The sequence below is a fragment of the Bos mutus genome, chromosome 1 (genome assembly GCF_027580195.1).
Source record: "Bos mutus isolate GX-2022 chromosome 1, NWIPB_WYAK_1.1, whole genome shotgun sequence".
NCBI lineage: Eukaryota > Metazoa > Chordata > Mammalia > Artiodactyla > Bovidae > Bos > Bos mutus.
Window position 1 is genome coordinate 9116907 of NC_091617.1, and position 20066 is coordinate 9136972.

At 40.7% G+C, this 20066-nt stretch overlaps 1 protein-coding gene and 1 non-coding gene across 2 annotated transcripts in view; both read left to right on the top strand.

The window, feature by feature from the left end:
- Positions 1 to 20066, top strand: part of APP (amyloid beta precursor protein) — a 312665-nt gene that overhangs the window by 87470 nt on the left and 205129 nt on the right. The window contains 1 exon segment of the mRNA XM_070367423.1: positions 7662 to 7791. Coding sequence (XP_070223524.1) covers positions 7662 to 7791 — 130 coding nt within the window.
- On the top strand, positions 6840 to 6912 carry TRNAR-CCU (transfer RNA arginine (anticodon CCU)). The gene has a single exon. It is a non-coding gene; the product is annotated as a tRNA-Arg (tRNA).

The following is a 20066-nucleotide window of genomic DNA, read 5'->3' on the forward strand; positions in this document are numbered from 1 at the left end:
TGGACTATAGCCCACCAGGCTCCTCTGTCCATGGACTTCTCCAGGCAAGAATACTGGAGTAGGTAGCCATTCCCTTCTCCAGGGGCTGTTCCTGATCCAGAAATAGAAACCGGGTCTCCTGCATTGCAGGCAGATTCTTTACCGTCTAAGCCACCAAGGAAGATATATAGTATTTCAAATTTTTGTCAGAAATCTCAGTATGGTTTATATTGTGGGTTTTTTTGTTAGGTTTTTCTTTCTGACTTGGAAGTTCCTTGTGCTTGTGGTAATCACTGTGCCTAATTGGAACTAGATGTACTTCAGAAGAAACTGCGTGTCTTTAATGTTTGGTGTGCCTCCCCCCTTTTAAATAAACTTCCTGAATTGAGAACAGCAATTTTTTATTCTCTCTGGCAAATTCGAATTAATAACTCCTTGTCTCAGGATAAAAGTGGCTGCTTGGGTGGAAGTTGCCACTTCCCTTTTCATTGTTAAGCAGTAGGCAAACCATGCATGGGATTCATGTGGTTTCGCAATCTCCTCAAACTGTCTGTTAACAATCCCCAATGTCCCCGTCCTAGAGAAAGAAGGTGAAGCACAGGAAATAACACATATGCCCTAGATTTTAGGATGGAAACTGGAAGGAAATTCTGTGTTTGGCTGATCACTTTGTAGAGCTCTGGTGGCCTTCAGGGAATAAGCCCTGTCTTCTCTGATCATTTTGTTGTTATTGTTCAGTTGCTCAGTCATATCCAACTCTTTGTGACCCTATGGACTGCAGCTCACCAGGCTTCCGTGTCCTTCACCATCTCCTGAGTTTGCTCAAACTCATGTCCATTGAGTTGGTGATGTTACCCAACCATCTCATCTTCTGTCACCCCCTTCTCCTCCTGCCCTCAATCTTTCCCAGCATCAGGGTCTCTTCTGATGAGTCTGCTCTTCATATCAGGTGAAGTTTTGGAGCTTGGCTTCAGCATCAAACTTTCCAGTGACTATTCAGGATTGATTTCCTTTAGGATTGACTGTTTTGATCTCCTTGCTGTCCAAAGGACTCTGAAGCATCTTCTTCAGTACCACAGTTGGAAAGCATCAGTTCTTCAGCACTCTTTCATCTTAATTGGTCCATGTGCAGTTCACTCTGCTAGAAAATTACCCACCAAATAAGTTACTGTTTTTTGCACCAGTTATTACCTTAGGACACTGAGATGGAAGGCATGTGAACCAGCCATATACGTATATACGTATTTTTTTCTTATCAATATGTACCCTACAGATAGTTTTTTGGTTTTGAATTAAAATGAAGAAAATATGACTTGACTGTGCCTCCTGCAGGCATAGTCCTCCTTGGTAGAAAGCGAAGGCTCCTGAGAAAAGCCTCAGCAGGGTAGTATTTCTGTGAAGTGGCAGCTGGAACCCCTTTAGAAAAATGCAGTAACTCACACTTTACTGCACACAATGTCGTGTCCCTCAGGGCAAGCTCTCTGGTGTCACAGAGTTTATGACTCATGAGTGCTGTACTTTTTGTGATGTAATAAACAAGACGAGGTGGTGGGAGAATTATATTCCTGTCCCAAAAGCCACTTCACCTTTTATTCTGTTGGAAGAAAAAGCCATGGGGATATTAAATTTTAGTGGCATTTTCAAGTTGAACATTGTCTGTGACGGAAATGCATGCGTTGAAGTGTTAAGCTACTTAAGAACAAAATAAAATCAGGGGAAGGAGCTGTTTCCATGTAGAGCTAAGTTGCTGGCGAGGGTTTTGGAAGAGTAAATTTCTCAATATGCATCTAGGATCTGATTTACATATCCGTCTCTGTGTGTTTACATAGCTTGTTCCTCCTGGATTGAATTTGCCTCAGACTACACTGACCAGTGGCTCTGTTTTTTAGAGCAGTTTTAGATGCTGCTCTAAAAAACAGTTCTCTTGTGGCTCAGCTGGTAAAGAATCCACCTACAATGTGAGACCTAGGTTCTATCCCTGGGTTAGGAAGATCCCTGGGAGAAGGGGAAGGCTACCCACTCCAGTATTCTGGCCTGGAGAATTGCATGGACTAAGGGAAATCCTGGTAAAGACAAGCGTATTGAGCCACTTGGTCCATTAGGATCCCCGTGACTCAGGGCCTGTGTTTCATCGTTATTACCATGTGTTTTGTGAGGGACAATTGGAAGCTGCCTGCCAGACTTTGAGTAATATCAGCATACTGCCAAGTTACTATGATCGGGAACTGGTGTGTAATTCTTCAAAAGGTCTGATTATCTCTACGAACATATTATATATAGGGAAGAAGTGCTCAACATTTTTTTAAAAAATGAGATAAAATTACCTGTATTTTTTAATTGAAGAGAAGATGTGTGGAAAAGTATCAAAGGAGAGTGCCTGGGAGAAATTTGAAAGTAGAGACTGCTGCTGTTGCTAAGTCGCTTCAGTCGTGTCCGACTCTGTGTGACCCCATAGACGGCAGCCCACCAGGCTCCCCCGTCCCTGGGATTCTCCAGGCAAGAACACTGGAGTGGGTTGCCATTTCCTCCTCCAATTCGTGAAAGTGAAAAGTGAAAGTGAAGTTGCTCAGTCGTGTCTGACTCTTAGCGACCCCATGGACTGCAGCCTACCAGGCTCCTCCGTCCATGGGATTTTCTAGGCAAAAGTACTGGAGTGGGGTGCCATTGCCTTCTCCAAAAGTAGAGACTAGTTAGGATATATTCAGTCTACTACTATTGCTGACATCACTTAATCCGTGATAGAGGAACAGGGATGGTTTTTTAAAGTAATTGAAGTAGTTTGTGAAATATTTGGGATCTTAGGGTAAGAGTACAGCATTTTGAAGATAAACTTTTGTTATAAAGTGTTGCTAAATGAACTAAATTATGTAGAATCTTAACGAAATAATCACATAACATTTTATCAATAATAAAATATTCCTGTTCAGTAGAAAATTGCCTGAAATTTTATCTGTGATTGTTAGCACTGTAAAATCACAGATGATAACCACTCTGTCACTGCACTTTACTAGCACAGGGCTCGACACATCATAGGTACTCAGTAAAATTTTAGTCAGTTGGATAGTCCCTGGGATTCTCCAGGCAAGAACACTGGAGTGGGTTGCCATTGCCTTCTCCAATGCATGAAAGTGAAAAGTGAAAGTGAAGTCGCTCATTCGTGTCCGACCCGCAGCGACCCCATGGACTGCAGCCTTCCAGGCTCCTCCATCCATGGGATTTTCCAGGCAAGAGTACTGGAGTAGGGTGCCATTGCCTTCTCTGAGTCAGTTGGATAGTACCCATACATTAAGGTAGGGGTTTTCATCCATTAAAAACTTACTGAAACTGTACAATGTACCAGTCACTATTTTAAGTTCTGGGAGGGGAACAGTGAACAAGAAAAATACAAAGTTGATGCCCTTGTTGAGCTTATATTCTAGAAGGAAAGACAGACAATAAACGATGCAGGACACGGGTTTGATCCCTGGATCAGGAAAATCCCCTGGAGAAGGGAATGGCAACCCACTCCACTATTCTTGCCTAGAAAATTCCATGGACAGAGGAGCTGGTGGGCTGTGTAGTCCATGGGGTCACAAAGAGTCAGACACGACTGAGTGACCTTTTCACTTTCACACTGACCAGCGCTCTTTTTTTTTAGAGCAGATTTAGATGCTAGCAAAATGGAGAGGGAAGTGCAGAGATTTCCTCTGTACCCCCTGCCCTGACTCATGCGTAGCTTCTCCCCTTTTCTCAACATCCCCCAGCAGAATAGTACATTTTGTACACTATTTATTTACGTATATTTCTTTTTGGCCGCTCTGGGTGTTTGTTGCTGGTCTTGGACTTTTCTCTAGTTGTGTCAAGCTCAGGCTACTCTTTGTTGTGGTGCGTGGGCTTCTTGTGTCTGTGGCCTCTTGTTGCAGAGCCCTGGTTTTAGGCATTCAGGCTTCAGTAGTTATGGCCCAGGGGCTTGGGCTTCCAGGATGGCTCATTGGGTTAAGAATCTGCCTACAATGTAGGAGACTTGGGAGACGTGAGTTCGATCCTTGGGTCAAGAAGAGATCCCCTAGAGGAGGAAATGGCAACCTACTCCAGTTTTCTTGCCTCAGAAATCCCATAGGCAGAGCAGCCTGGTGGGCTGCTGTCCATGGGATCACAAAGAGTCAGACAGGACTGAGCACAGCACACAACAATAATGGGCTAAGTTGCCCCGAGGCATGTGGGACCTTCAGTCCCCAACTAGGGATCAAACCCATGTACCCTGCATTGGCAAGTAGATTCTCAACCATTGTGCCACCAGGGAAGTACCATTGATGAACCTCCATGGACACATCAGGATCATCCAAAGTCCATAGTTTACCTTAGGGTCCACTCTTGGTGTTGTACATTCTATGAGTTTGGACAAATGTATAATGACATGCATTCACAACTACAGTATCGAGTATAACAGAGAATAATTTCACTGTCCCCCAAATCCTTTATGCTCTTTCTGTTCATCCCTCCTTCCCCCTAATCGCTGGTAACCACTGGTCTTGTTACTGTCGCCCTGGTTTTGCCTTTTCCAGAATGCCACATAGTTGGACTCACACATGTATTTTCACACTGGCTTCTTTCACTTAATAGGCAACTAAGATTCCTCTATTGGAGAAGGAAATGGCAACCCACTCCAGTGTTCTTGCCTGGAGAATTCCAGGGACGGGGGAGCCTGGTGGGCTGACGTCTATGGGGTCGCATAGAGTCGGATACGACTGAAGCGACTTAACAGCAGCAGCAGCAGCAGCAGCAAGATTCCTCTGTGTCTCATGGCTTTATAATGCCTTTCTTTTTCCTGCTGGGTAATCCGTTGTCTGGATGGACCACAGTTTTCACTCATTTCAGTGCCTTAATTTTTTAATAGATTTGGCCTCGGGGTTGGGATAGGATAAGGCAAGTGAGGCACTCAGGAATTAAGATAAGTCATATTTTCCTGCACTATTTAAAGGTCAAAAATTAATGCCCCAAACTCCACAGTGAACAAAAGATCAACATTTTAAAGACAGAAAGTTCCCTCTGAACGTCACTGACAATCATTAGCAAAATTCCTTCTATCCATAACCCACACTGTGGACAGTATCTTCGTGCTCTGAAACCTGCTTCTTCCCCAAAGTCACTGCTTCCCTCAAAGCCTTCTCAGGTCATTCTTTCCTTGCAGCCCTCCCAGCATTGACATAGGGATATCTTCCTTCTCCTGAATTTTCACTTCCAAACCATACTTTCCTCCTCCTCCCTAAAAAACATCCCCCACCCAACCTGTGGATGGACTAGTTCCCACCTGTCCTCCACCTGTTGGAGGCATCCACAGGGCTCTTTCTGCCTTAGGGGCATCCCCCTCAATCCTCAAAGATTTTAGGCCCTCACTCTCTGTCATTCAGCCAACTGCATCTTTAGTCATTCTTAGCTGATTTTGATATCAACCTAGATGTTCCAAGATTCCAGTTTCTCTGTTCCTTGATTTTTATTCCTCCAGTGACCTTGCTTTCATCATTCTTCAGCCATTCCCTCTGAAATTCATATTATAGTCCTTGCAGATACCAGTGACTGTACCTCCTCCAGAATCTTAATTTCAACTCTGACTGTCCAACTAATGCTTCTATCCAACCCACTTTTTTTTTTTTTTTGGTACCTTTAGGACAGAATTCTGTAGCCCACAGCAGGACTCATTGATACTACATTGATTTGGCTGTGATGGGTTTTAGTTGCTGCGTGTGAGATCTTTCATCTTAATTGAGGGGACTGATCAGGGATCAAAGCCAGGCCCCTTACTTTGGGAACGTGGAGTCTTAGCCACTGGACCACCAGGGGAGTCCTAATACTACAGTCTTTGAACTGTGTATCCCACTCTTCCTGCATCCCCACTTTAGATTCTATTATAACCCATCATTATAGCCATGTCCTTGCTTCTGTCCTCAGTTCTCTTATATTTTCTCTCTTCATTGTATTTAACTGGCAAAACAGCAACTCTGGTGACATGCAAGATTTATACAAGGGCAAGACCATTTTAGAAACAAATTTTTATGTTTCTGTTTTTCCTTCAAATCTCTTCTCATTATTATTAATAAATAGAAGTGATCTGATATTTTCATAAACCCATTTCAGTTTATCAAGTTTTACGTTTCTTCCAAGTGTTCAGTAAACACCATGATTTATTGAGAACAGTAATCAGAGTGAAGAGCTGTAGTTAGTTATCAAGGGAAGAGATTCATAAATGCAATTCTTTATCTAAAGATTCATGATAACTGTTTTATAAATTATTCTTATGTAAATTACTTTGAACAAAGAGAGGAATTTTTACAGAGAGAGCTTGCTATGTGTCATATCCTGTGTGTGAAATGTTTGCCTAGTTGACTAAGACAGGGTTGGGTTGAATTTCAGTCACGGTAATATTCTCAGGTGTATTTACCACAACATTATTTAGGGGAGATATCCCTGGTGATCCAGTGGCTAAGACTTTATGCTCCCAATGCAGGGGTCTGGGGTTTGATCCCTGGTCAGGGAACTAGTTTCCATGTACTGCAGCTAAGACCTGGTACAGTCAAATAAATAAATAAGAATATTGTAAAAAATTATTTTGGGCATTACAGACTATCTTCACACCCATTTACTTTGCATTGAAATGACCCCATACTTTTAATAGGGCCCCCCGGCAACAGACTACAGTCCATAGGGTCACATTGAGCAGGACTGAGTGACTTAGCACACTCGCACCTCCTCCCTTTCTTTTTTATCTCCCCTAGAAAATATGTTTGAACAGAGAAGTCTGGCAGGCTATAGTCCATTGGGTCGTACTAAGACACAGCTTAGTGACTAAACCACAAAACCACTAGAAAATAGGTTAAAGGACTTCTTTGGTGGTCCAGTGGTTAAGACTATGCGCTCCTAATGCAGAGGTCCCAGGTTCGAATCCTGGTCAGGGAACTAGATCCCACGTGCTGCAGCTAAGACCCAGCACAGCCAAATAAATTAAAAAAAGAAAAAAAAATGTTAAGCTGGAATGGGCGTTTATAAAGTAGGAGTACGTGTAAAGTAAAAGTTAGATTGTGTCATGTTTTGAGTGAACGATCGTTTTCTTTACCCTGAATTCCCCAAAAGTGTTAGTCACTCTATCATGTCCAACTCTCTGTGACCCCGTGGATTGCAGCCGACCAGGCTCCTCTGTCCATGGAGTTTTCCAGGCAAGAATACTGGAGTGGGTTGCCATTACCTTCTCCAGGTGGGTCTTCCCAATCCAGGGATCAAACCCAGGTCTCCTGCATTGCAGGCAGTTTTGTTTTTTTTTAACTGTCTGAGCCACCAGGGAAGCCCAAGCTTGCCTACCGAATATATAGAGCCAGCCTGTATATATATATACCGAATATACAGAGCCAGCCTGAATGTATAGGGCCAGCCTGTATATATATATATATATGTGTGTATATATATATATAGGCTGTATGTACGTAGATACCAAATGTATAGGGCCAGCCTGTATATATATAGGCTGTATGTACATAGATAGCAAATGTATAGGGCCAGCCTGTATATATATATATATAGGCTGTTTGCACATAGATACCGAATGCGTAGGGCCAGCCTATACCCCACGGGATAACAGCTGTGGTTCATCGGGTGCCTGTGTGCCAGCCCTGCCTCAGGTAACAATGTACCCTCTCTGTGTGCTCTCCCAGGTCTACCCTGAACTACAGATCACCAATGTGGTGGAAGCCAACCAACCAGTGACCATCCAGAACTGGTGCAAGAGGGGCCGGAAGCAGTGCAAGACCCACGCACACATGGTCATTCCCTACCGCTGCCTGGGTGAGCTGGCCGGCCTTGGAGCCGGCGTTGATGGGCCATGGGCTTTGGGCATAAACGGGAAGGATGCTCTAATTATTAGATCAGATATGCAGGCTCTTCCTTCAGCATATTGCCACTCTGTATTGGACTATATTTTGGACTCTTATTCAAGTATCCTGTGTCCTAACAATAAAGGAGCAGTATTTCCAGGCTTCCAGCCTCAGAATGAATTTACCTAGTGTGTTTATTTTAATTAAAAATCTTGGGCCTCTTCTACAACTGCTGAATGAAAATATCTGGTGGTGGGGCCCAGGAATCTTAGTTTCACTGATTTCTGTAGGTGATTCTCCTGTACCTGAATTGTCTAGAATTAGTAGAATTCACACCTTGTATGTTTCTTGACATATTCTTCATAGAAGAGAGAGCCTAATGTACATTTTGCTAATCCTTAAAAAGCACTTTCTACAACAGCCCACCACTCTTCCTGTTTGATGATAACTGGGGAATTAGAGTTGAGCAAATTTTGTTACTCTGCTTACATCAAACTAGAGGAAGCAGTTTGATCACTCAGATTTAAATATGTGCTTTCACTTTTTACTGACTTTTACTTTAAACTGTTGTTCTAAAAACTGAGTTGCTTTATATGGTATTGTGTTTTTTCCTCTGGAAACACTATCATACTCCACATTTAATCTGTCTTGGTTATTAGTTTCTTCCTGCGTGATTTCTTTTTTTTTTTTTTTAATGTAGCTAGGCAATGGGGAAATCAGCAGCCTTTGATCTGATAGCCAGCATCTAGATGTTTTCCACAAGTATATTCATTGGCAAGGTGGTTGTAAATAAGGACATAGGGATTTATCTGAGAACAATGTGGACAAGTATTGATACACATTCCAACAATGTCTTGTAAAAACTAAAAAGGGTCTTTAAAAAAAAAGTCCCCAACAGCAAACTTAGAAATTCAGAATGACAAAGATTCTGTAATACTTGGGTCAAACATGAATGTTGTAAGAACCTATTGATTACTGTAGATGGCTGCACACGCTTTGAGACATTAATAGGAAACTGGGCTAATCTCCAATGAATGAAGATTTCATCTGGTGGATTTATGATAAGATATGCAAAACCAGATTCTTAAACATTTGGCAGTTAAAGAGTTTCCTGGTTCCTAATTACAGAAGACAACACTTGTGATGTGTTTAGCCACTTTCCCAGGCCTGGTATAGTATCTGGTGTTAGCTTAGCACATCAACAACACCTCTTCTTGACTACTCATGGGACTAGATGATCATTATATACTTCTAGTAGGCCTATATCCACATTATATACTTCACCTGGCCTATATGAATCTTTTATCATGTTTTCTCATTTTATGAATCTCTGGTATTTTTCTACTGAACCCAAAATTAGAGCTTAACATGACAGTGACAAGTGGATTACACGATGCCTCCAACTTTGTTACTGAGCTTAGATTAGAATTAAGAATTGTAGGTACTACCTCACTCCTAGGTGATGGCAAATTTTCCATAAGTTTTTTTTTTTCCCCTGATTTTTCAAATTGAACAAAATATTCTTTAAATTGTGTAGTAGTAGTGTTACTTGCTGAGTTGTGTTCAACTCTGCAACCCCACTGGACTAGAGCTCACAGGGCTCCTCAATCCATGTTATTCTCCAGGCAAGAAAACTGGAGCAGGTTGCCATTGCCTTCTCCAGGGAATCTTCATGATTGAATCCAGAGATCGAACCCAGCTCTCCCACATGACAGGCAGATTCTTTGCCAGCTGAGCCACCAGGGGAATTCTATAGTGCTTTACAATTTTCAAAAGTTTCACAGTCATGATGTCATATAATCCCATAACAACCCGTTTTTTGCCCTGCCCCATACTGTCCCTCCCTTTTCCCTCTTCCCACTGGTAGCCACTGGTTTGTTCTCTTTATCTGTGAGTCTACTTCGCTTTTGTTTTATTCATGGGTTTGTTGTATCTTTTAGATTCCACATATAAGTGGTATCATACAGTATTTGTCTTTTTCTGTATGACTTACTTCACTTGGCATTAATGCCCTCCAGATCTATTCATGTTGTTGCAAAAGGCAAGATTTCATTCTGTATCTAAAAGTATTACAAAAGGTGGTACATAATATAACCCTAATGAATATGTCTTGCTTTTGGGAAAAGGAATGGAAAAACACGTGTGTAATTTATGTATTTTTTTAATTCCATTCATACTGCGTGGTCCCAATAGTTTGAATATTGTTTGTCTAGTTTTCTTCCTCTCCTTTCCCTTTTGTTCCTTTCTTCTTTCCTTCCCTCTTTGTGCCTCCCTAGATTGAACATCTGTTACACAGAGAGGTTATCAAGCATTTTGTAGTTGCATAGGGCACCCATTGAAATACTTACTCTGTGAGGCAGGTGATGTTGGATTTTTCAGTCTCACTTCACTGGTACAAATATTGAAAGTCACCAAGATTGAATTTCTTGCAGTAACTCACACATCAGTTTAGCAGTAGAATCAGGACCAAAGCCCAAGGATTTTTGATTCGCAATCCAGCATTCCTTCCAGTATCAGCAGAAAATTGTATTAGAGCCAATAACCACCTGATTTATAAAATCAAATCATAGAGGAAAGACTATGAATTGGAGGCAATAACGAACACCTAAAAAAAATCCCACTGTAGATATGTCTCATAAAGGCCACAGCCATATCCCTAGAAGCTCCATGATTCTCTTCGTGTGATCAGGTTTCCACTTTATGGTAGGGATAGACAGCCTTCTTATATATGGGGCTTCTCAGGTGTGGTTTGTTGTTCACTAGCTAAGTCATGTCTGACTTCATGAACTGCAGCACGCCAGGCTTCCCTGTCCTTCACCATCTCCTAGAGTTTGCCCAAGCTCATGTCCATTGAATCGGTGATGCCATCCAATCATTTCATCCTCTGCCACCCCCTTCTCCTCTTGCCATCAGTCTTTTCCAGCATCAGGGTCTTTTCCAATGAGTTGGCTATTCGCATCAGGTGGCCAACGTATTGGAGCTTCAGCATCAGTCTTTCCAATTTCAGGTGGCTCACTGGTAAAGAATCTGCTTGCCAATGCTAGAGACATGGATTCAGTCCCTAAGTCAGGGAGATCCCCTGGAGGAGGAAATGGCAACCCACTCCAGTATTCTTGCCTGGAAAATCCCATGGACAGAGGAGCCTGGAGGGCTACAACCTAGGTACCACTGAGCGACTGAGCACACAGGAACATTTATGTGTTACCTCCTGCTTGAATAAAGAATTACCATAAGTACCATCTAAAATTGCTGGCTGTATCCAAATAAATCCTTTACACAAAAGAGATTATTTTATTAAAGTTAATTCTCAGACTACCTGGAAAGCAAAATAAGATTGTCTTTAATATTAAGCGTATTAAAATTCAAAACAAAGCTAGAAGAGAGAAAAATGCCTGTCACATTCAGCATGTAACCTTCCTGACCTTCTTATCAGGTGCAGGGAAAGTGCCGCCCTAGGTTGTTTTTCTCTAAGCCATGTATTTGCCGTGGGCATCCCTGCTCTACAGTGTCTTGTATCCCTTGTCTAGATGGAAAAAGTGCATTAGGTTGCTGCTGTCACTTTCTTCCCATGAAGTAGATGATTTCTCTTGGGAGTCAGCTGGCTTTCTCATTTCACGCTTTGCTTTTAGTTATGCCTCAGGCACCAGACGGTAAGATTGTCTTAGTCATTTGAACATTTTATTAATTATCTCATACAGGATTCAAGCACATCGTTATTATTCAAGGAGAATATTTTCTTTGCAAAATGTTTGACTCCTTTCCATTTGGATTACTACTTTTCCTGGTGTCATAGATCCATTATTGAAATTGATGCTTTTCTGCATTTGCCACTGTCCAGTAAAAGCTAATAATTCAATTATACACAAAAAAAAAGATGAGTAGAAACTCCGGAATCATCTGCTGCTCTGGTTGCCATTTTTATATGAAATACCAGCACTGTTTGAGTTGTATATATGTATGGTGACTCTCTCCAAGAGATAATGGGATATGAAGTTTTTTTAAGTTGAGCTTATTAGAGGTTCTTCATACAAGTAAGTTATGACCTCAATAATGTACTGTTTGCTCTTATAAACAGCAGCTTAACTCATGAAAAGTATATTCTGTTTTTATCGCTTGTATTTTTTTCTATTGTTTTTAGATTGTTTCCATGTATACAAAGAGATAGACAGATGCTGACATCCAAGAAAGTTAGAAAGTCACATGGAACTTAAATTTCACGTGGTCACATTTTCACCCACTTTATTTAAAAAGTAACGTCCCTGGTGGCTCAGTCGGTAAAGAGTCTGCCTGTACTACAGGAGACTCGAGTTCGATACCTGAGTCAGGAAGATCCCCTGGGGAAGGAAATGGTAACCCACTCCAGTGTTCTTGCCTGGGAAATCCCATGGACGGAGGAACCTAGTGGGTTACAGTCCACGGGGGTCGCAAGAGTCAGACACGACTTAGCAACTAAACCTACCCACCTACCTTATTTTAAAAGAGCAAAAATGCCTTTAGATTTAGTAACACATCAGCTAGAGTGGATGTAGGATATTTTGAGTTTTAATTTCTCTGTGTATTTGGAATCAGTACTATCATATCAGATCTGATGGTCTGGAAATATTTACTTTTCTGTGCCAACCAGTAAACAGCTGCTTCCTAGTTACATCTGCATAATTTCATCTTGGAAATTGTTGGCTTGCTGTTTTAGCATAAATTTAATACGCTGGACCATGATGTTTCCAGCTTTTAACCTCACACTGTGTCTTTCCTCATAGGCTTTTCCTGGTGTGACTGAGTTGATGTGATTATGATAGGGAGTCAAGAAAGAAATGGACGTCCATCAGAATTCTCTTTGCACTCTGGGAACGTCTTTTTTAAGTGGTTTGCTGCTTACCATCACTTTCTACCTACAACAGAGAAAGGAAACTGAATTTCCTTTTTGTGTTTACAACTCAATTCTCATCATGTTATTTCTCAAAACAACACATTTGAGATCTTTTCTGATTTTGTTTACTGTTTTTTTCTAGCAAATAACTTTTCAAAGGACTGTTGTGGAAAATACAACTTATATATGACAATTTTGCAAGATTTTGGGGGATTTAGGGCACCATGGTTAGCTTTATACCATACAAATAACTGTAACCAGAAAGAGAATATGTCAGAAAAACTCTCAGAGTGGTACAGACAAGTATTGTTATGTTTCCTAGGACAGGAGAGTGGCTTAAACCCAGGGTAACAAATGGAATTCAGTTAGTTAACTCAGACTATGCCACAAAGCCCTCATTTCCATTATATTTTAATTAGCTAAATACATTTTAAATTTTATATAAATAATATGTAAAATATATTAGACATGAACTTAATGCCATCACAAAGTATAGGAAATTTTTGATGTATTTCTTCTTTAGGAAAAGAACTGAGAAATGCTTTTCTGTGGATTTAAAAGAATTTTGTTTTTGATCCTGTGAATTAGGGACAGCATATCTCTATAATATCTCTGAATAGTACCCGTTAAAGTATAACTATAAGGTTTGTCTAGTCAAGGCTATGGTTTTTCCTGTGGTCATATATGGATGTGAGAATTGGACTGTGAAGAAGGCTGAGCACTGAAGAATTGATGCTTTTGAACTGTGGTGTTGGAGAAGACTCTTGAGAGTCCCTTGGACTGCAAGGAGATCCAACTAGTCCATTCTGAAGGAGATCAGCCCTGGGATTTCTTTGGAAGGAATGATGCTAAAGCTGAAACTCCAGTACTTTGGCCACCTCATGTGAAGAGTTGACTCACTGGAAAAGACTCTGATGCTGGGAGGGATTGGGGGCAGGAGGAGAAGGGGACGACAGAGGATGAGGTGGCTGGATGGCATCACTGACTGGATGGACATGAGTCTGGGTGAACTCTGGGAGTTGGTGATGGACAGGGAGGCCTGGCGTGCTGCGATTCATGGGGTCGCCAAGAGTCGGACACGACTGAGCGACTGAACTGAACTGAACTGATATTTCTTAGAAAGGGAAAGGTTAATTATTTCAAGCTTAGTGAAGTGAAATTTGGGGAAATAATTTCTCTGAGGTAGTTTAGCACATTTTAAAAAAGTAATTTCATATTTGTATATCATGAAAGAATTGACCATAAAGCATTGAGGCATGAAGTATGCACAGAAAGAAAAAACCATGAATGTTAGAAATGTCATAAAGATGACAGTCCATGTGAAGCCCGAGTAAAGATGTTTTTCAATTTCAGTATCAAAGGATATGATGACATGTTCAATTTTAGTACTCAACAGAGCAAGCTCTCAATGTAGAGTCTAGAAATAAATTGTTATCTTTGTTTATCACCCTAGTCACAAGCAGCTTCATTAAACTTTCCCTCTCTTCTACATCCCTTGATAAGTGTCAGCTCTTGCTGGTGGTGCAATATGTCCTTCTTTTTCCACCCCCTGTCACTGAGTCTCAGGCTTTAGCTGTGAAACCTGATGGTGAAGGGAAGTCCCAAGGCAACAGCTGTGCGGCAGTCTGGAGAGAAGCCAGTCCAGATTGGAGGAGAATGGGGCGGATCCCAGGAGGGAGGGCTCCAGGGAAAAAATAGCACTGATGGACCTGCCTGTACTTGAGTGGTTGTAGAATTCTGGTACAGAGTTCACAAAAGATGCAGTACTGATGGGTGCAGAGAAGATGAAGCAAATATAAAAACGCTGGCGAGGATTAACTTTATGTAAACAAAAAGCTAAATTTAAAAGATAGCAAACAGTTACAAGATAAAAGGAAAGGAGATGCCATTCCCGGGTCTATGCAATACAGATGCCATAGTGAAGTGAAGTGAAGTCGCTCAGTCGTGCCCAACTCTTTGCGACCCCATGGACAGTAGCCTGCATCAAGCTCCTCTGTCCATGGGATTTTCAAGGCAAGAGTACTGGAGTGGGTTGCCATTTCCTTCTCCAGGGAACCTTCCCAACACAGGGATCAAACCCAGGTCTCTCACATTGTAGACAGATGCTTTACCATCTGAGCCAGCAGGGAACATACACATGATAAAAAGTATACTAGAAGGAATGTGGGAAGGGGAGGAATGGACCCACCTTCACATATGGAAGACTGGAAGGGGGAAAAATCAAAGAAAATACTATTTTATACTATTAACTCAGTACTACTTACGTACAGAGTTCAGCAGTAAACTCTGTAGAGACACAGCTAAATGATTTTTATTAACCTCTTTTTACTACAGAGAAATTTATCAAGTTGGCCTGTGACAGGAAGAAGTTGAGTTTAGGCTTGCAGGCATTATTTTCCATCTAGAAATTTTCTTTTAAGATTAGAAATTGTGAGTGAAACTAGTGTTAGGGGTGTCCTTATTTAGCTTACTTTGAGTTGGATAGAGTTAAACTGTGATTTCATGGAGCTGAGTTTGTGTACCAACTTTAGAAGATGTTTGTGTCTCCTTGGATGAAACTTATGACTCTATATAAACTTACCTTTATATATATGTACCTATTTCACAGAATTTAGGGCAGAATTCCACTGTTTTAGATGTTGTAGAGGTTTGTAGTTGTGACTGTTTTTATTCTGGAAACATGCTGGTCTTCTCTGTTGATTTCACGACAAGGACCCAAGCACAGCATCATCAAAACTCCACTCCTCTTCCCCAGAAGTTTTTTCCTAAACACAATTGTGTTGAAATTTCTAATTCCAGTTCATGATTTGCTTTATTACCAGATGGTAACAACTTTTTCTGTAAAATGAGCGATTGCTGTAAAAATAGGAGGTAAAACTGGAGTGTACGGTGGAGGTTCCTGGAAAGAGGATGCGGCATGGTATGGATCCTAAGGCATATGGAGAGAAAATGAAGAGATATGAATTAGAAAATGTGTTCTGGGGACCATAATTTGTGTTGGTAGTATTGGTGCATATTGTTGGCAAGTTAGAACTAAGATTGTTGATTATTTGAGTTTGAAATGGTATTTGTTGTTGTTCAGTCACTAAGTCATGTCTGACTCTGCAATCCCGTGAACTGCAGCATACCAGGCTTCCTGTCTTTAACTATCTCCTGGAGTTTGCTCAGATTAACATCTGTTGAGTCAGTGATGCCATCCAACCATCTCATCCTCTGTTTCCCTCTTCTCCTCTTGCCCTCAGTCTTTCTCAGCATCAGGGTCATTTGTAGAGAGTCAGCTCTTGACATCAAGTGGCCAACGTATTGGAACTTCAGTTTCGGCATCAGTCCGTCCAATGAATATTCAGGACTGATTTCCTTTAGGATAGGCTGGTTGGATCTCCTTGCAGTCCAAGGGCCTCTCAAGAGTCTTCTCTAACACAACAGTTCTAAAGCATCAATTCTTCAGTGCTCAGCCTTCTTTATGGTCCAAATCTCACATCTGTGCATGACTACTGGAAAAATCCACAGCTTTGACTATGGATGGACCTTTGTTGGCAAAGTAATGTCTATGGTTTTTAATACACTGTCTAGGTTTGTCGTAGCTTTTCTTCCAGGGAGCAAGTGTCTTTTAATTTCGTGTCTGTTGTCACTGTCCACAGTGATTTTGGAGCCCAAGAAAATAAAACCTGTCACTGTTCCCACTTTTTCTCCGTCTATTTGCCATGAAGTGGTGGGACTGGATGCCATGATCTTTGTTCTTTGAATGTTGGAATAGTATACAAATCACATTTTTATTCACAAAGACGTTGAATTCATTTGATTGTTTATTTTATGTGGTGTCTGGAAAAATATCTGAATAGTCCATGTGGTTTTAAGCCTTTAATTATGCCAGTTCTTTAAATAGATGGTACAATTAGATTAGAGGAAAAACTCTTTATACTCTGGAGTAATATTTCCATAAATTCTAGTAACCTATTCATTTAGTGCCTCAACATCTTTTGAATTTAAATAGCAAATCCATGAGAAAGTAATAGGTTGGAGAAAGTTTTAATAGTGTATTTGAGGGCCTTTTGAGGGAAAAGAATAATCATAGAGCAATATTGTGAATTAACAATATGTGGTGCTGAAGACTAAGAAGGCTTTCCTGCAGTGCCTGTAACTTTGGAAATAATTGTTTTTAAGCAGAAATGTTAGCTCTCTGAAAGCTGAAATTTTTGTTTCATTCACTGAAACATATTTCAAGAGTTTTAAGTATGTCGTGGTACATTGAATAAGTGCATATTCAATGAATGAATTGAGGAGTTAGCTGAATATTTTTAAAGGAAGGAAAACTTAAAGAAGGAATAGCCTAATCACTAGGAAGACAAAGGTTATAAAACCATAATTTCACATGCTTAAATGAATCTGTAAAATTACAGAAATAAATATTGATGAATAGAGGAAGAACAGGTTTTATTTAACAACCAAGAAGTAACCTAAGAATCTCAGAATAGGTAGAAAATAGGTTGTTTTTGTTTTTTTGTTTTGTTTTGTTTTTAACTTGGCTTAGAGAACATTAAACTCTTATTTTTGAGGAACAGGGTCTAACCTAGACATACCTAGTTTAAAGACAGTATAAAAATTAATAGAAGAAAGCCTCTTTTAAGATAGAATCAGATCCCTCCCTCACCTTAACCCTCCATTGTGGTTTTAATTAGTGTTTTCCTGATGATTTATAACTTTGAATAGTTCTTATAAGCTTACTCGCCCATTTGGATATCCTTTTTTGTTAAAAGCCTGCATAAGTTTTTCACTCATTTCTTTAAAAAGTTTGTTGTTTTTCTCCTTAATTTGTAGGATTTACTAGATCGGAATTCTTCTATGGAAACGTGCATGGCAAATATTTTCTCCTTTTGGGGGGATTTGCTTTTTGAATCTCTTACAAGTATCTTTTACTTAAAACAAAAATTCTTTTCAAATCTCAGTAAAATAAAATAAAATGGAGTCAGGGGACTTCTTTGGTGGTTCAGTGCTTGAGATGCCAAACTTCCACTGCAGGAGGCGCAGGTTCGATCCCTGGTCAGGGAACTAAGATCTGCCACATGCTGTGCAACTTGTCCATAAAATAAAAAAATTTTAATTAAATAAAAAAAAATAAAACGGAGTCAGGCATCCCTGAAGTGGGAGCTCTCATGCACACACCACCTGTCACAGCTTTACATTTCTGAGCAGGAATGTCTCTGATACTACAGCAGGAGGAAGAAAGATTTTCTCCTGGCCCAACAACAGGGGCAGTCAGTGGAAGACTCTGCAACACGGCCAATGAGAAGCCATCCCCGCCCTGAAAGCTCCATTTTCCTTCAGTGGTCTTTTGTTAGATCAGCCACTCCTAACTCCTTCTTTTCCTGTTTAAAGTAACCTTCCTCTCCTTCATTTACCAGGCTAGCCTGATTTTTGCTACAGCTTCAGCTCAGTTCAGTTCAGTCACTCAGTCATGTCCGACTCTTTGCAACCCCATGAATTGCGGCACGCCAGGCCTCCCTGTCTATCACCAACTCCCCAGCTTCACTCAAACTTAGTCCATCAAGTCAGTGATGCCATCCAGCCATCTCATCCTCTGTCGTCCCCTTCTCCTCCTGCCCCCAATCCCTCCCAGCATCAGAGTCTTTTCCAGTGAGTCAACTCTTCACATGAGGTGGCCAAAGTACTGGAGTTTCAGCTTTAGCATCATTCCTTCCAAAGAAATCCCAGGGCTGATCTCCTTTAGAATGGACTGGTTGGATCTCCTTGCAGTCCAAGGGACTCTCAAGAGTCTTCTCCAACACCACAGTTCAAAAGCATCAATTCTTCGGCGCTCAGCTTTCTTCACAGTCCAACTCTCACATCCATACATGACCACAGGAAAAACCATAGCCTTGACTAGACGGACCTTTATGGGCAAAGTAATGTCTCTGCTTTTGAATATGCCATCTAGGTTGGTCATAACTTTCCTTCCAAGGAGTAAGCGTCTTTTAATTTCATGGCTGCAGTCACCATCCGCAGTGATTTTGGAGCCCAGAAAAATAAAGTCTGATACTGTTTCCACTGTTTTCCCATCTATTTGCCATGAAGTGATGGGACCAGATGCCATGACTTAGTTTTTTGAATGTTGAGCTTTAAGCCAACTTTTTCACTCTCCTCTTTCACTTTCATCAAGAAGCTTCTGAGTTCCTCTCCACTTTCTGCCATAAGGGTGGTGTCATCTGCGTATCTGAGGTTATTGATATTTCTCCTGGCAATCTTGATTCCAGCTTGTGCTTCTTCAGCCCAGTGTTTCTCATGATGTACTCTGCATAGAAGTTAAATAAGCAGGGTGACAATATACAGCCTTGACGTAATCCTTTTCCTATTTGGAAGCAATCTGCTGTTTCATGTCCAGTTCTAACTGTTGCTTCCTTACCTGTATATAGGTTTCTCAAGAGGCAGGTCAGGTGGTCTGGTATTCCCATCTCTTTCAGAATTTTCCACAGTTTATTGTGATCCACACAGTCAAAGGCTTTGGCATAGTCAATAAAGCAGAAATAGATGTTTTCCTGGAACTCTTCTGCTTTTTCCATGATCCAGTGGATGTTGGCAATTTGATCTCTGGTTCCTCTGCCTTTTCTAAAACCAGCTTGAACATCTGGAAGTTCACGGTTCACATATTGCTGAAGCCTGGCTTGGAGAATTATCCCAAATTGCAATTCCTCTGCTATTCCAGAATAAACTCATTTTGCTGGTAAAATAACTAGCTGTTACATTTTAAAGATTGACACCCATGTTATCAGAGGCATCTGAATTCAGAAATAAGACATACCATTAGATTCTTTGGGGACAGTGTCCTTATCTTTAGCTTTTAATTCTAATAATAAAGAGATTATTTTAACAGAAACCCACTTCTAAGTATCATTTATAATGATAATCTAAAAGCTTATTTCAGATTTTTATGTTGTATCTTAAGAGTTAGGTTAATCTGTATGTAAACTAATCATTAATTCCTATCATATTGAAATGCCTTTTTTAAGTGATGAGGTGAATATGGTACTGAGTAGGTGTTTGATGTGTAGATATTAATTACTCCCCTTTTAGAGGTTTAAATATTCTCATAACACTAAAATGTGGACCATCTTATTGATTTATAAATTAGGGGTACATGTATTTTCAAAAACATTACCCAGCTGGAATTCCCCTGAATCTTCCCCTTCAGTCTTGACTACTTTGACAGAATATGGTCCAACCTTGTTTTGGGTTTGAGGAATTATTTTTGGCTGTCACTGAAGATCTTCTTTATTGTATGATAGCTTCATTAGCTCTAGGTTGCTAGATTTCTGTGAGTGGATCAAGTGACTCTTTCCTCTGGCTTTTCGGAAAGCAGAATTACTTGTTATTCAGGGCTTATG